Source organism: Macaca nemestrina, chromosome 10, assembly GCF_043159975.1.
Source record: "Macaca nemestrina isolate mMacNem1 chromosome 10, mMacNem.hap1, whole genome shotgun sequence".
Lineage (NCBI taxonomy): Eukaryota > Metazoa > Chordata > Mammalia > Primates > Cercopithecidae > Macaca > Macaca nemestrina.
In genome coordinates this window covers 83,928,900-83,944,618 of record NC_092134.1, presented here as the reverse complement: position 1 = coordinate 83,944,618, position 15,719 = coordinate 83,928,900, and the positions used below count along the sequence as shown (strand labels likewise).

Sequence of the window (15,719 nt, the reverse complement as noted above, 5' to 3'; positions counted from 1 at the left end):
CCTCCTGAGTAGCTGGAACTACAGGCATGTGCCACCATGCCTGGCTAATTTTTTTATTTTTAGTAGAGACGGGGTTTTGCCATGTTGGCCAGGCTGGTCTCAAACTCCTGACCTCAAGCAATCTGCCCGCCTTGGCCTCCCAAAGTGCTGGGATTATAGGCATGAGCAACCACACCCGGCCTCTCTGTCTTATTTTTTTAAAAATTTGTTGACTATGGAGTCCTGTACAGTGGTTGAGTACTATACATACTCGTATTTTTAAATTATCAGAACCTTACCTTTATCGTAGAGTCTGTAAGTTTGATGGGGTTTTTTTTGTTTTGTTTTGTTTTGTTTTGTTTTTTATGAGACGGAGTTTCACTCTGTCACCCAGGCTGGAGTGCAGTGGCATGATCTCAGCTCACTGCAACCTCTGCCTCCCAGGTTCAAGTGATTCTCCTGCCTCAGCCTCCCATGTAGCTGGGGCTACAGGCACGTGCCACCACGCCTGGCTAAGTTTTTATATTTTTAATAGAGGGGGCGTCTCACCATGTTAGCCAGGATGGTCTCAATCTCCTGACCTCGTGATCCACCTGCCTCGGCCTCCCAAAGTGCTGGGATTACAGGCCTGAGCCACCACTCCCGGCGGAGTCTGTTAAGTTTTGCCTACACTTCCATTTTTTAGGGATCATTACTATGATTGATACATATTAAGTTGCTCATCTCAAAAATGTATTAGCCTTCGTTGCATTACAGATTGTATACCTTCTCACTTGTATGGTTTTTTTATTTTTGTTTTTATTTTTATTTCTTGAAACAGAGTCTCCCTCTGTCGCCCAGGCTGGAGTGCAATGGCGCAATCTCGGCTCACTGCAACCTCCGCCTCCCAGGTTCAAACAATTCTCCTGCCTCAGCGCCCCCGACCTGAAGACATTTTAAAATATAAAATACCTAGAAATAGCCGAGTGCAGTGTCTCACGCCTGTAGTCCCACCACTTTGGGAGGCCGAGGTGGGCAGATTACCTGAGGTCGGGAGTTTGAGACCAACCTGACCAACATGGAGAAGCCCCGTCTCTACTAAAAATACAAAAAAAGAAATTAGCTGAGCATGGTGGCGCATGCCTGTAATCCCAGCTACTTACGAGGCTGAGGCAGGAGAATTGCTTGAATCCAGGAAGTGGAGGTTGCCGTGAGCCGAGATCATGCCATTGCACTGCAGCCTGGGCAGCAAGAGTAAAACTCCGTCTCAAAAAAAAAAACACCTAGAAATATGGGATGAAAGATAATATACATCATTTTGAATGTATAGCTGAATATAAGAAGTAAGGGAAATCCCTAGAGGGTACTAAAAACCAGAATAGTGAGCTTGAACTGTTAATAGGTAACTGTGGCATGTTTTGCCAGTCTCAGTAACACAAGGGTTTTACCACATAGTGCCATTAAGCCCAGTAATGCCAGCACTTTTGGGAGGCTAAGGTGGGAGGATCCCTTGATCTCAGGAGTTTGAAATCAGCCTAGGCAACATAGTGAGACCTCATCTTTACAAAAAATAAAAATAGCCGCATGTGGTGGCACATGCCTGTGGTCCCAGCTACTCAGGAGGCTGAGGCGGGAGGATTGCTTGAGCCTGGGAGGTCGAGGCTGTAGTGAGCCGAGATCACAACACTGCACTCCAGCCTGGGTGACAGCAAGACTGTCTCAAACAAAACCAAAAAACCCAAACAAAAAGATTGGAACTGAGGTCTTATGTAAGCTTGCCATTTTAAAAATATTTCACCTTCAGGGAAAGGGTAAACTAGAATAAATCTGCCCACTGACTTTTTTTTTTAATGGAGGCAGAGGTTGGAGGCGGAGGTCTGTCGGGGTTGGAGTATAGTGGTGAGATCTTGGCTCACTGCAACCTCTGCCTCCCAGGTTCAAGCAATTCTGTCGCAGCCTCCCAGGTAGCCGGGATTAGAGATGTGCACCACCACGCCTGGCTAATTTTTGTATTTTTAGTAGAGACAGGGTTTCACCATGTTGGACAGGCTGATCTTGAACTCCTGACCTCACTCGAGTGATCTGCTTGCCTCAGCCTCCCAGAGTGCTGGGATTACAAGCATGAGCCACCGCGCCTGGCCCCACTGACTTTTGAACACAATGTTCTTACTATGTGGGTTTAGAGAGATACATTTAAAGGGTAAAAAGAATTGTAAATCTTAAATTTTATCCAATGGTTTTTTTTTGTTTTTTGTTTTTTGTTTTTTTTTTGTTTTTTTTTTTTTTGAGACGGAGTCTCACTCTGTCGCCCAGGCTGGAGTGCAGTGGCCGGATCTCAGCTCACTGCAAGCTCTGCCTCCTGGGTTTGCGCCATTCTCCTGCCTCAGCCTCCTGAGTAGCTGGGACTACAGGCGCCCGCCACCTCGCCCGGCTATTCCAATGGTTTTATCATTAGTAATATAATGGTAATATTATATTGTAGGGTTGTTATTATTTTGAGTATTATAAAATAAAGCAAATTATAAAATAATGTTTTTAGGAACTAGAACTTTTGGTTAAGAGAGAAGAGATACATGTTTAAAATAAGATGAGAAAAGATCTTTTAATAGTACATTTGAATTGAAGATGTCAATGTGAGCTCATTATTTGACAAAAAAAAATCTCCTAGATTGATCCATGAAAGTGTCTAAAAACAATGACTCCACAATAGTGATAAGCACACCTAGCTCCTAGATACTGATTTGTCTTTTTTTTTTTTTGAGACGGAATCAGAGTCTCACTCTGTCACCTAAGCTGGAGTTCAGTGGCATGATCTCGACTCAGTGCAAGCTCCGCCTCCCAGGTTCACACCACTCTCCTCCCTCAGCCTCCCGAGTAGCTGGGACTACAGGTGTCCGCCACCACACCTGGCTAATTTGTTTGTATTTTTAGGAGAGACAGGGTTTCACAGTGTTAGCCAGGATGGTCTCGATCTTCTGACCTCGTGATCCACCCACCTCGGCATCTGCCCACCTCTGCTGCCCAAAGTGTTGGGATTACAGGTGTGAGCCACTGCTCCTGGCCGCTCCTAGATACTGGTTTCTAACTACCATTCCTCATTAAAAGGAACCAGAGCTTCTTTGAGAAATAATTAATTTTGCATTCTGCAGTAAGACAAGAAATAAAAATTGTAAGAATTGGAAAGGCATGGCCGGGCACGGTGGCTCAAGGCTGTAACCCCAGCACTTTGGGAGGCCGAGACGGGTGGATCACAAGGTCAGGAGATCGAGACCATCCTGGCTAACATGCTGAAACCCCATCTCTACTAAAAAAAAATACAAAAAACTAGCCGGGCGAGGTGACGGGCGTCTGTAGTCCCAGCTACTCGGGAGGCTGAGGCAGGAGAATGGCGTGAACCTGGGAGGCGGAGCTTGCAGTGAGCTGAGATCCGGCCATTGCACTCCAGCCTGGGCGACACAGCAAGACTCCGTCTCAAAAAAAAAAAAGAATTGGAAAGGCAGAAAAAAACTGCTGTTATTTGGCCGGGGCAGTGACGCATGCCTGTGATCCCAGCACTTTGGGAGGCTGAGGCAGGACGATCACTTGAGGCCAGGGGTTCAAGACCAGCCTGGGCAACATAAGGGGACCCCCATCTCTACAAAAAATATTTATAGCCAGGCCTGGTGGCACCTGCCTGTAGTCCCAGCTATTCAGGAGGCTGAGGTGGGAGCATCGCTTGAGCCCAGAAGTTAAGTATTGCAGTGAGCTATGAATGCACTACTGCACTGCAGCCTGAGTGACACAGTGAGACCCTGTCTCAAAAAACAAATGAAACCCCTTCTGTTATCTATAGGCAATACAGTTATCTACATAGAAAATCCAAGAAAGCAACAAATTAATAGGACTAATAAGAGTTCATCAAGGTTGCTGGATATAAAATGGATATATAAACATGAAAACAAAATATACAATTATTATAAATTTTGTATGCATGTGTATGTGTGTGTGTGCATTTTTTTCTTTCTTTTTTTTTTGAGACCGAGTTTTGCTCTTTCGCCCAGGTAGGAGTGCAGTGGCACAATCTTGGCTCATGGCAACCTCTGCCTTCTGGTTTCAAGCAGTTCTCCTGCCTCAGCCTCCAGAGTAGCTGGGATTACAGGTGTGCGCCACCACACCCAGCTAACTTTTGTATTTTTAGTAGAGACGGGGTTTCACCATGTTTACCAGGCTGATCTCGAACTCCTGACCTCATGGTCCACCCGCCTGGGTCTCCCAAAGTGCTGGGATTACAGGCATGAGCCACTGCACCTGGCCCTTTTTTTATTTTTATTTTTATTTATTTATTTATTTTTTTTTTGAGATGGAATCTCGCTGTGTGGCCCAGGCTGGAGTGCAGTGGCCCGATCTCGGCTCACTGCAAGCTCCACCTCTCGGGTTCACGCCATTCTCCTGCCTCAGCCTCCGAGTAGCTGGGACTACAGGCGCCCGCCACCACGCCCGGCTAGTTTTTTATATTTTTAGTAGAGACGGGGTTTCACCGTGTTAGCCAGGATGGTCTCGATCTCCTGACCTCGTGATCCACCCACCTCAGCCTCCCAAAGTGCTGGGATTACAGGCTTGAGCCACCGCGCCAGGCCTTTTTTTTTTTTTAAATTGAGATGGAGTCTTTCTCTGTTGCCTAGGCTGGAGTGCAATGGCGCGATCTCGGCTCACTGCAACCTCCACCTCCCAGGTTCAAGCGATTCTCCTGCCTCAACCTCCTGAGTATCTGGGATTACAGGCGTGCGCCGCCATGCCCAGCTGATTTTTGTAGAGACAGGGTTTTTCCATGTTGGTCAGGCTGGTCTTGAACTCCTGATCTTGTGATCTGCTCACCTCAGCCTCCCCAAAGTGCTGGGATTACAGACATTAGCCACTGTGCCCGGCCATATATTTTTAGTCTCAAAAAATATGAAATACAGGCCAGGTATGGTGGCTCAAGGCCTGTAATCCCAGCACTTTAGGAGGCGGAGGCAGGTAGATCACTTGAGGCCAAGAGTTTGAGACCAGCCTGGCCAACAGCAAAACCCCATCTCTACTAAAAATACAAAAATTAACTGGGCATGATGGTGCATGCCTGTAATCCTGGCTACTCAGGAGGCTGGGGCTCAAGAATCGCTTGAACCTGGGAGGTGGAGGTTGCAGATAGCTGAGATCATGCCACTGCACTCCAGCCTGGGTGACAGAGTGAGACTGTCTCAAAATAAATAAATAAGAGATGCATTTATCAACATGGAAAAAAATCTAAAAAAATAATGCTATGTGCAAAATATAAATTGAAGATAAATACATACGATATATGATATAATATTTTTATGTATTTATGTAATGCAAAATAATAGTGTATATTACCTATGGATATATGCACATATCATAAAAATGCAAAAGCACATATGGAAATAATACCAAGTTCAGGGTAGAAATCTCTAGTGAGACGAAGAAGGGAAATAGGACTTATTAGGTGTTCATGGGGGCTTCAATTATATTTATTTTGTTTTAGTAAACTCAGTGTCATGGAGTGCGTGTTAATTATGTTTTATATGCCTGAAATAGTTTATAATTTAAATTGTTTGTATAAATTATCTTTATTTTACAATTAAACGATACAAGGTAAAATATATTTCAAAAAATCTTACACAAAAATATAAGTTGTTTTTGTTGCTAGTTCATTTAACTTTCCACCTTTCTCTACAGTATGCTAAAAATGAGGAAATGTTGATGCTACATTAATACCTGATACCGAAATTAAACCACCTTTTCTTTATATGAAATCTAGCATATAACTTCTATTTCTAGCAATGTTCTGCATTTCTAAGTTTTGAAATTAATTTTTCACATGCTGGTATCAGTCATCTATTAATAATTCCCAGTGAGATGGTTGTATGTACTGTCGCTGATGCTAAAGAGTGATACATATTGTTTAAAATGAAATATCACTCTTTTTGTTATTCTTTGTATAGGCCTCAGCTGCCTAGTGACCTACTAATGTTAGAATTAAACGACCCCGCCATCTTTTCCAGATAAATGCGGTACGTGCAATAGTTCCCAATAAGAGCAACAATGAAATCATCCTGGTTTTGCAGCACTTTGATAACTGTGTGGACAAAACAGTACAAGCATTCATGGAAGGTAATCCTGACTTAGTTTTAAAAATAAATTTATATTTGTTCAAATAGAATTTGCTTCAGACTTTTATAACACTCAGCAATCCAGTAATTCATAGATGATATAGCAGACCCCATGAAAACATAACATACCATGACATTTGACAATACCTCTTTCAGCCCTAGAAGCTGAAATAAGCTATGTGGTGTCTATAGTAAGAGACAAGCTGAGAAAATTCCATTGTTTTGCGCTAAATGTTCTCTAATGGCATTTAAGAGGAAATCATGTGGCCGGTGGTATAAGGGACTTGATTGGAGTTGGGTTAAATAAGAATTTAAGAGACTCTTAAAAACAAAGTAGTGATTCAGTGGCTCACCAACAGATGGCAAATTCAAGGACTCAGTATTGTCTTGAGGATTCTAATATTATTAGTTTGGCTGTGGCAAGTGACTCAAATGTGTGGGTTTGAATTTCCTTATCTAATATGTAGAAGAATGGCAGGCTTAGTCAACCCTTCAGATTTATAGCATTGAGAAGTGTTTTATAAACTTCCTTCCATGTAACCTGTTGGAGAAAAACTATCTAAAGCTATGTGTCTTTGAATAACAATATCAGGTTAGGTCTCCCTGTTTTTATTTTCCTGAGTCTGCCAGCATAGGATACACAGGTTTGAATACTGTAAGGTTTTTCTTTATTTTCATCTTCTTAAAAAATAATGTTAGTGTTTGGGTAATGTGCAGCTGTCTCCAAAACTATATAGCCAAGGTGGTGTGTAACTGGAGGGGAAAGGATGGCACACTTGTCTAAAACCAGTGTGCCATCCCCTTTGTATTTGGTCTAAGATGTATAGATAAGAAAATCTTCAAAATGGCGCAGCTACATTAGTCTCTTCTTAGAAGAACTTACTGAGGAAATTACTTGGAGAGGAGGGTCTAAGTAGGCAGGTATTCCAAAAGGGAAGCATGGCATGATTATCTCATTATATTACTCTAGACCCGATCCTTAATTTTTCCTGTTAGGAGCTTTGTAAATTCTCCAGCAATTACAAAATGGGAGGACACTGACTCCTGCTTGACTACTGTGTGTGTGGTAGGAGACAAAATCTGTAACTGGTTTCTCTTACAGGTAGTGCCAGTGAAGTACTCAAAGAATGGACAGTAACAGGCAAGAAAAAGGTAAAATGAATTACATTTAAAAACATGATGTTTATATTATTTTTTAAAATTTAGGCTCTGCAAAAATAGTTGAAAGAAAAGGTTTACATACATATCTTCAGTTTACCTGGTTAAAAAACATCTTTGGCCAGGTGCAGTGGCTCACACCTGTAATCCCAGCACTTTGGGAGGCTAAAGCAGGTGGATCACTTGAGGTCAGGGGTTCAAGACCAGCCTGGCCAACATGATGAAGCCCCATCTCTACTAAAAACTAGAAAAAATTAGGTGTGGTGGCACGTGCCTGTAATCCCAGTTACTCAGGAGGGCGAGGCAGGAGAATAACTTGAACCCAGGAGGCATGTAACCTGTTGGAGAAAAGCTATCTAAAGCTATTGCGTCTTTGAATAACAACATCAGGTTAGGTCTCCCTGTTTTTATTTTCCTGAGTCTGCCAGCATAGGATACACAGGTTTGAATACTGTAAGGTTTTTCTTTATCTTCATCTTTTAAAAAAATAATGTTAGTGTTTGGGTAATGTGCAGCTGTCTCCAAAACAATATAACCAAGTTGCAGTGAGCTGAGATCGGGCCACTGCACTCCAGCCTGGGTGACAGTGAGACTCCATCTCAAAAAAAAAAAAAAAAAAAAAAAAAAAAAAAAAAAAATATATATATATATATATATATATATATATATATATATATATATAAAATTTGACATTGAAACATAGCTGTGTCTCACAGAGTACCACACAGTCCTCTCCATGTGATTTAAGGCAGGAAACAGAATGACTTTGCTGTGGTGCAGTTACTAGTCAGGGGTGAAAAAAAGAGCAAATCAAGGAAAGCAAGAGAAAGCAATCTAATTGAGTGGTTTTCAACCATATTCATATCATAAATCAGTTAAAACAGTTCAGATTTTTGGTCAGAAAACTGGGTTGTAGTCCTGATATTAATGAACTTTGACATAAAGCTATTAGGTGCTGGCCAAGCACAGTGGCTCATGCCTGTAATCCCAGCACTTTGGGAGGCTGAGGTGGGAGGATAACTTGAGCCCAGGAGTTCAAGACCAGCCTGGGCAACATGATGAGACCCGATCTCAAAAAAAAAAAAAGAAAAAAAAACTATTAGGTGCTTTGCAGAGGGGTCCAATGTTCCACTTTGGGAGGTAGAAGGCACTCAGGCTATGGGGTCAGTCAGAACTGGATTCCTACCCTGTTCCACTGTCTACTGGCATTGTGACTGATACTGCTTAACATTTATGTGCCTTAGTTTGCTCATCTCTAAAATAGGAAGATAGCTCTAATAAATACAAGTACATAATACAATGCCTGACATATTAGTTCTCGTTCCTTTCTCCTTATTTACTTAAAATCAGATGCTTTTCCCAAAGGATACCAGCTGGTCTCAAAATTCTTCCCACAGCTGTGCACCATAAAGGTAACCCCTTTAGGAAATGCTTGAAGTATGGATTTTAATCAAGTATCTCTGTGAAATCTGTTTGGGGTGTTCTTTTCTTTATTAAGTCAGTGCTGGAGTTCTGAAATGCTTTCTTGATGACTCTTATATCACTTTTTAGGAGTCCTGTCAGGTCTTGAACAAAAACCAGGCTTGGCCTCAGTGACCCTTGAGAATTTTTTCCAAGGGTTACCTAATACTGCACAGATTCTCCTGAAGCTCATCATACCTGTAGTTTTGAATATTTGTTTAGCTTCTTTGCGCTGCTTTCAACCTACATAGATAACTGTGAGTGTCCTGGAAAACACCAGTTTCGTTTTTTTTTGTTTTGTTGAGATGGAGTTTTGCTCTGTCGCCCAGGCTGGAGTGCAGTGGTGCGATCTCGGCTCGCGGCAGCCTCCGCCTCCTGGGTTCAAGCAATTCTCATGCCTCAGCCTCCTACGTAGGTCAGGACTATAGGTGTGTGCCACCACGCCTGGCTAATATTTGTATTTTTTTAGTAGAGACAGGGTTTCACCATTTTGTCTGGGCAGGTGTCGAAGCCTGACCCCAAGTGATCTGCCCACCTCAGCCTCCCAAAGTGCTGGAATTACAGGCATGAGTCACCGCACCCAGCCAACACCAGTTTCTTAATTTATTAGCCCAGGATTATAAGTTATTAGTGATATAAGATGTGCATGGAGCTGGAAGAGGATGTGTGTTAAGAGACACAGACATTCCTTAAAATTTGGAGAAAGAAATATGGCTTCAGTTTAGCAGTCCCAAATGCATAAATCCAGTCCAGTCCACTTAACTGTTGGGATTAGTCCAATAGGATGTGACTCTGAGTGGGATAGTTATGATATACATGACCCAATGATATGAAAACTTAGCCAGTTCACATGGGGGAAAGTAAGAAGAAGAAAGATGAGACCGAGCAGGGTGGCTCACACCTGTAATCCCAACATTTTGGGAGGTCGAGGCGGGTGGATCACTGGAGGTCAGGAGTTTGAAACCAGCCTGGCCAACATGGTGAAACCCCATCTCTACTAAAAATACAAAAAAATTAGCTGGGCGTGGTGGCACATGCCTGTAATCCCAGCTACTCAGGAGGCCGAGGCAGGAGAACCACTCGAACCTGGGAGGCAGAGGTTGCAGTAAGCCGAGATTGCACCATTGCACTCCAGCCTGGGTGACAAGAGTGAAACTCCGTCTCAAAAAAAAAAAGGAAAGAAAAAGAAAGATGAGAGCTGTTAAGGAGAAAAGTTTTATCTAGAGTTCAGTCATGTTTCTGCTAGAGAGGGCCACAGAAAAGACTTGGGGAATATTGATTCAATTATTATCAGCCTAACCTTAGGAATAGAATTAGGTGTTGCCAGTGGAGCTACAAGTTTGACAAAACAAAAGGTAAAGGACTTTTGTTTATTTTAACTTTACTATTTGCCTATGTAATATACTCACGTGGCTCAAAATTCAAAACTACAAGAGTTAATACGCTGAAATATATATATGTATATATTTTTTTGAGATGGAGTGTCGCTCTGTTGCCCAGGCTGGAGTGCAGTGGTATGAGCTCAGCTCACTGCACCCTCCACCTCCCAGGTTTAAGCAATTCTCCTGCCTCAGCCTCCCGAATAGATGGGATTACAGGCATGTGCCACCACATCTGACTGATTTTTGCATATTTTATTAGAGATGGGGTTTCATCATATTGGCCAGGCTAGTCTCGAACTCCTGACCTCAGGTGATTCGCCTGTCTTGGCCTCCCAAAGTGTTGGGATTACAGGCGTGAGCCACTGCACCCAGCCAAGACACTGAAACACTTTATCCCTTCCCTGTTCCCTAGCCATTTGGTTCTCCACCCCCAACGCAAACAGTATTTTCAATTTCTTATAAATCTTTCAAGATATTTTATGCATATATAAGTAAATAAGACTATTCTCCTCTTTGCCTGCTTCCTTTTTTCTTTTTTTTTTTTTTTTTTTTTGGTTGAGATGGAGTCTTGCTCTCGCCCAGGCTGGAGTGCTGTGGCTGGATCTCAGCTCACTGCAAGCTCCGCCTCCCAGGTTCACGCCATTCTCCTACCTCAGCCTCCGGAGTAGCTGGGACTACAGGCGCCCGCCACCTCGCCCGGCTAGTTTTTTGTATTTTTTTAGTAGAGACGGGGTTTCACCGTGTTAGCCAGGATGGTCTCGATCTCCTGACCTCGTGATCCGCCCGTCTCGGCCTCCCAAAGTGCTGGGATTACAGGCTTGAGCCACCGCGCCCGGCCCCTTTTTTCATGTAATATATCTCGGAGCTTATTCCATGGCTCAATATATAAAGAGCTTTCTTGTTTTTGTGGATACATAGTCATCCTACTGCTTGGATGTGCCACAATTTATTTAAGCAGTCCCCTATTGACCAACATTTGGGTTGTTTCTAATCCTGTGTGTTAATAGTGATATTGCAATGAATAACCTTGTGTATATATAGAAATCACTTTGCATATGTGTTATTCTCATCTTGAATAAATTCCTAGAAGTAGAATTGCTAGTCAAAGAGTATGTGCATTTGTAATTTTGATAAGCATTACTAAATTGTCTTGGAGAGTATCACCTTACACTCCATACATGAAAATGGCTGTTTCTCTATACCATCAACCTTATCAGTTCTACAGTGTTAACATACTTTTTGACCTTTACTAAACTAATAGATGAAAAATGATCATTGCAGTGCAGTTTTAATTTGTATATCTCTTATTAGACTGAGGTTGCATATCATTCCATATGCTTACAGCTTATACTATTTTTTTCTATGGGATTATTTTGCTTTTTCTGAGAACTCTGTATATTTAGCTTTTTGAATATAAGCTGCACATTTTTTTTTTGCATTTTGTAATTTATCTTCTGATTTTGTTTAAGGTGGGTTTCGTCGTGAATAAATGTTTTATATTTATGTGTTTGAGTTTATCTAAAGTATAGGATTTTACATAGTAAAATTTTATTTTAGGCAATAGTTCAGCATATGTGAAAATGTTAAATTTCTGAAAGAACATACAAGAAATTGGTAACATTGGTTACCTTTGGGTAGCTAGAGTTACCTCTCTAGGTTGTGGGGGAATCTGTTTTTTTTTCTTCTCTTTTTCAAATTCTTAATAACTTCAGAACAAAAAGAAGAAAAACAAACCGAAACCTGCCGCAGAGCCAAGTAACAGCATCCCAGATTCCAGCAAATCAGTTTCCATTCAAGAGGAACAGTCTGCACCTTCCTCAGAGAAAGGTGGTATGAATGGCTACCATGTCAATGGTGCCATCAATGACAGTGAGTCTGTGGACTCACTCAGTGAAGGTTTGGAGACACTTTCAGTAGATGCCAGAGAATTGGAGGATCCCGAGTCTGCCATGCTAGATACGCCGGATAGAATGGGTGAGTTTATTAACAGAGTTTGAAAAAGTTGTGTTCAGTTGAAAAACAGGGGTCTCCTCGTTGAGAAAACGATCAATTAAATCTAGTCTTTTTTTTTAATCCAGTGCTGGCTGATTAGTCTTTTTACTTTTTAGTTTTTGTTACTTTTTGTGTGTGTCACATTTTATAATTATCAAAGGCCTAGAAAAAAATACCTTTTTTTTTTTTTTTTTTTTTTTTTGAGACAGAATCTCGCTCTGTCGCCCAGGCTGAAGTGCAGTGGCGTGATTTTAGCTCACTGCAAGCTCCACCTCCCAGGTTCACGCCATTCTCCTGCCTCAGCCTCCCGAGTAGCTGGGACTACAGGCACCCGCCACCTCGCCTGGCTAATCTTTTGTATTTTTTTAGTAGAGATGGGGTTTCACTATGTTAGCCAGGATGGTCTTGATCTCCTGACCGCGTGATCCGCCCACCTCAGCCTTCCAAAGTGCTGGGATTACAGGCGTGAGCCACCACGCCCAGCTGAAAAAATACAATTCTTGTTCCATTATATTTTAACTCTTGAACCTTAGTGTTCCATTATTGGAACACTAAGCATGTGGGAATTATTCATATCCTACTGCTCAAAGTCATCATCAAGATCTGATTTTTCCACTCATGCAAAAATTCAAAAAATTGCAGCTTCTGGCATAAGTGAGTTAATAGCAGAGAAATACCTCAGTATTTAGAGACTACGGAAGGTGACTTTAAGTTGTTTTTAAAAAATTGTGGACTTATTAAGAAAGATGATGATGTTGATATTATTCTAAGACCCAACACAATGAGAAATATATAATAATGATAATTCCAGCTTTTGTGAGAGCTAGGCTGTTGGTTTTTATAGTCTCACATTTGTTTTCTAGTGAAGAATTAAGATTAGTGTTAGTTGTAAATTCACATATCTTGTACCTTTCTTTGTTAACCATTTTTTTGAGGGTTAGTAAGATACTGGAAATTTCTCTTTTTAAAAATTACTTGTTAATCCAGTTCCCCTGCCCTGCTGCTCCTGGCTTTAGTAGGGTAATGCCAATGTAAGATTTATGCTGTGCTGTTTAGGTGTTCTTTTATTGATTGGTATACACACATACACAAGAGTTAGAGAAAAACATTGCACTGACTCAAACCAACAATAGCCAGTGGTTTCCATTTTTTTCTGAACTAGCTTCCCTCTCATTTCCTAACTCTTCCTAACTTATTACACTTCTATCCCCTAGAACGTTATTTTTTGTTTGTTTGTTTTGAGAGACCCAGTCTCTCTATGTTGCCCAAGCTGGTCTTAAACTCCTGGGCTCAAGTGATCCTCCTGCGTCAGCTTCCTGAATAACTGGGATTACTGGTGTGAGCCACCATGCCTGGCCCATAAAGCTTTTTAAATTCTTCTTTCCTTGAGAGAGTGTAAAACTTTTTTTCTTAACATGGAGTCTTGCAGAAGTTGGTGATACTGACCTTCTTTGATTCCTTGTGCCAGAGTTACAGAGAAACTACCAAGCTACAAAGAAGCCGGAGAGCCACAGGGATTGAGCTCCCTATCTAAAGATGTGTTGCCACAGACTCTTCTCTTCATTTCGAACTTAAGGCTAAGCCAGAAGCTGCCAGCTGATTCTGATCTTTATTCTAGCGTGTCAGTTGATATTGTTTACAGTCTTTTAAGAGGCATGGTTTTGCCTCAAACATTTTTACCTGTTTTCTTTGTGTACTTAAGAATGATTGGTTTACTCCTAAATTGTGCTCTAAATTACTGTGCTCTTTCTTGGACAGGATCCATGCTGCAGAATGGTGTCTCTGATTTTGAGACCAAGTCTTTGACTACGCACTGTATTCAGAATTCTCAACAACCCAGGAATGCTGCCAAATCTCTCTCAAGACCTACCACAGAAACTCAGTTTTCAACTATGGGGATGGAAGATGTTCCCCTCTCCACCAATAAAAAGCTAAGTAAGTCAGAGACCCACCTGTGAGAGAAAATCTGTGTTTTTGGCTAAAGAGGGCAAATTATCTCTGTTCCCATAAATAAGGTTTCAGAAGGGCATCAGTTAATACTTTTTCCATTTTGCTGACAGTGGCTGACTACTCAGCCCTTCCCCTACCTTTGTGTACACAGTTGGAATCTGAATAGTAGTTTAAATGCCATACAATCTAATTATGACGACCCGTTTTGTAAATTAAAGTCAAACTCTACTGCCAGGATGACTTATCTGCTAATGTTAACCTGTTTCTTTATTTGCTTTATTGCAACATTTTTGTGCTATTTCTGTCATTTTTATCTCCTGGTTGACGCAACAAGTAAAAGCTCTACATTCTCTGACATTGACTTTTTTTAAATCCCCCTGAGACTGAGTCTTGCTTCATAGCCCAGGCTGGAGTGCAGTGGTCCGATCTCACTGCAGTTCTGCCGGGTTCATGTCATTCTCCTCCCTCAGCCTCCCGAGTAGTTGGGACTACAGGCCAGTGCCACCATGCCTGGCTAATTTGTTTGTATTTTTAGTAGAGACGGGGTTTCACCGTGTTAGCCAGGATGGTTTCAATCTCCTGACCTCATGATCTGCCTGCCTCGGCCTCCCAAAGTGCTGGGATTATAGGCATGAGCCACTGCACCCAGCCGACAGTGACATTTTAAAGAAATATTTTCACTCCTCTTCATAACTTCGTTCTCTTACTGAGCTAGAGTCCTCTGACAGACTCTAGCTTTAAGTAAGATCATTTTCTCTTAAGTATGTGGCATTGACTGGTGGTAGCTCTTTGCTAAAAAAAAAAAACTACAATAATCACTTAAATAAACAGCCAATAATTCAGCAAACAGAGATAATAGATTATGTTTCCTATATCTGAGTTTCATACATCTAAGCATGGTGGTCCACTCCACTAAACAGATGAAACAGAAATGTAAAGGACACTTGTAATCAGTAGCTCTTTATGGAATTATTTATTGCACATGAGCCAAATTTTAATTAGGTAAACTCCCCTTTTTCATTGTTCTAGTAGCCCTCAGCCTGCTGCAGATGAGCAAGTTTGAGACTATCCAATCAAGCAAAAATGAAAAAGTATATATATATATATATATATATATATATATATATATATATATGCATAAGGCTTGAAAGCTTTTAGGTAGATTCTTTAAAAAAAGTCAAGTTGAGATGAGGAAGAATTTAAATTAAAAAATTGAAAATACATATCCTGGCATAGTTACAAACTTTTTAGATCCATGTTTCCAGCAATCAATTATATATGTAATTTGGGGTTTGGTGAATATAGAAAGGTAAATAGAACTTTTGGAAATTGGTTAAAATGTGTTGAGTAGGTAAATGCAGTCCATCCTTTTCTACAAAGCTGGCTTCCTCATATATACAGTGCTTCGAAGTGTACTATATCGAGAGAACATTTTAATTTTGTAATGTCCACATGGTGAATTATATTCTATTAAATCCTGTAACTTAGGGAGTTTTGAAAATTTGGTGCCTTTTTTAAAGTCTCTTTTCTCTGTGTGTTTCATTTCATTTTGGATAGTTGGTAAAATTGCTGTCTTCGACTGTATTCGTCTTTTGTTAACAGTGTCTATTCTGCTGTTAATTTTATGCAGCATATTTCTCATCTTGGACATTGTTTTATTTGTCTCTAGAAG

At 41.1% G+C, this 15,719-nt stretch overlaps 1 protein-coding gene across 3 annotated transcripts in view; it reads left to right on the top strand.

Moving 5' to 3' along the window:
- The window catches only part of LOC105492875 (spermatogenesis associated serine rich 2), a 168,443-nt gene that overhangs the window by 125,625 nt on the left and 27,099 nt on the right, over window positions 1-15,719 (top strand). For all 3 annotated transcript variants that reach the window (XM_011760202.3, XM_011760204.3, XM_071071778.1), the window contains 4 exons: window positions 5,997-6,105; window positions 7,207-7,256; window positions 11,818-12,079; window positions 13,856-14,032. In XM_011760202.3, coding sequence (XP_011758504.1) covers window positions 5,997-6,105; window positions 7,207-7,256; window positions 11,818-12,079; window positions 13,856-14,032 — 598 coding nt within the window. The remainder of the gene's footprint in view (window positions 1-5,996; window positions 6,106-7,206; window positions 7,257-11,817; window positions 12,080-13,855; window positions 14,033-15,719) is intronic.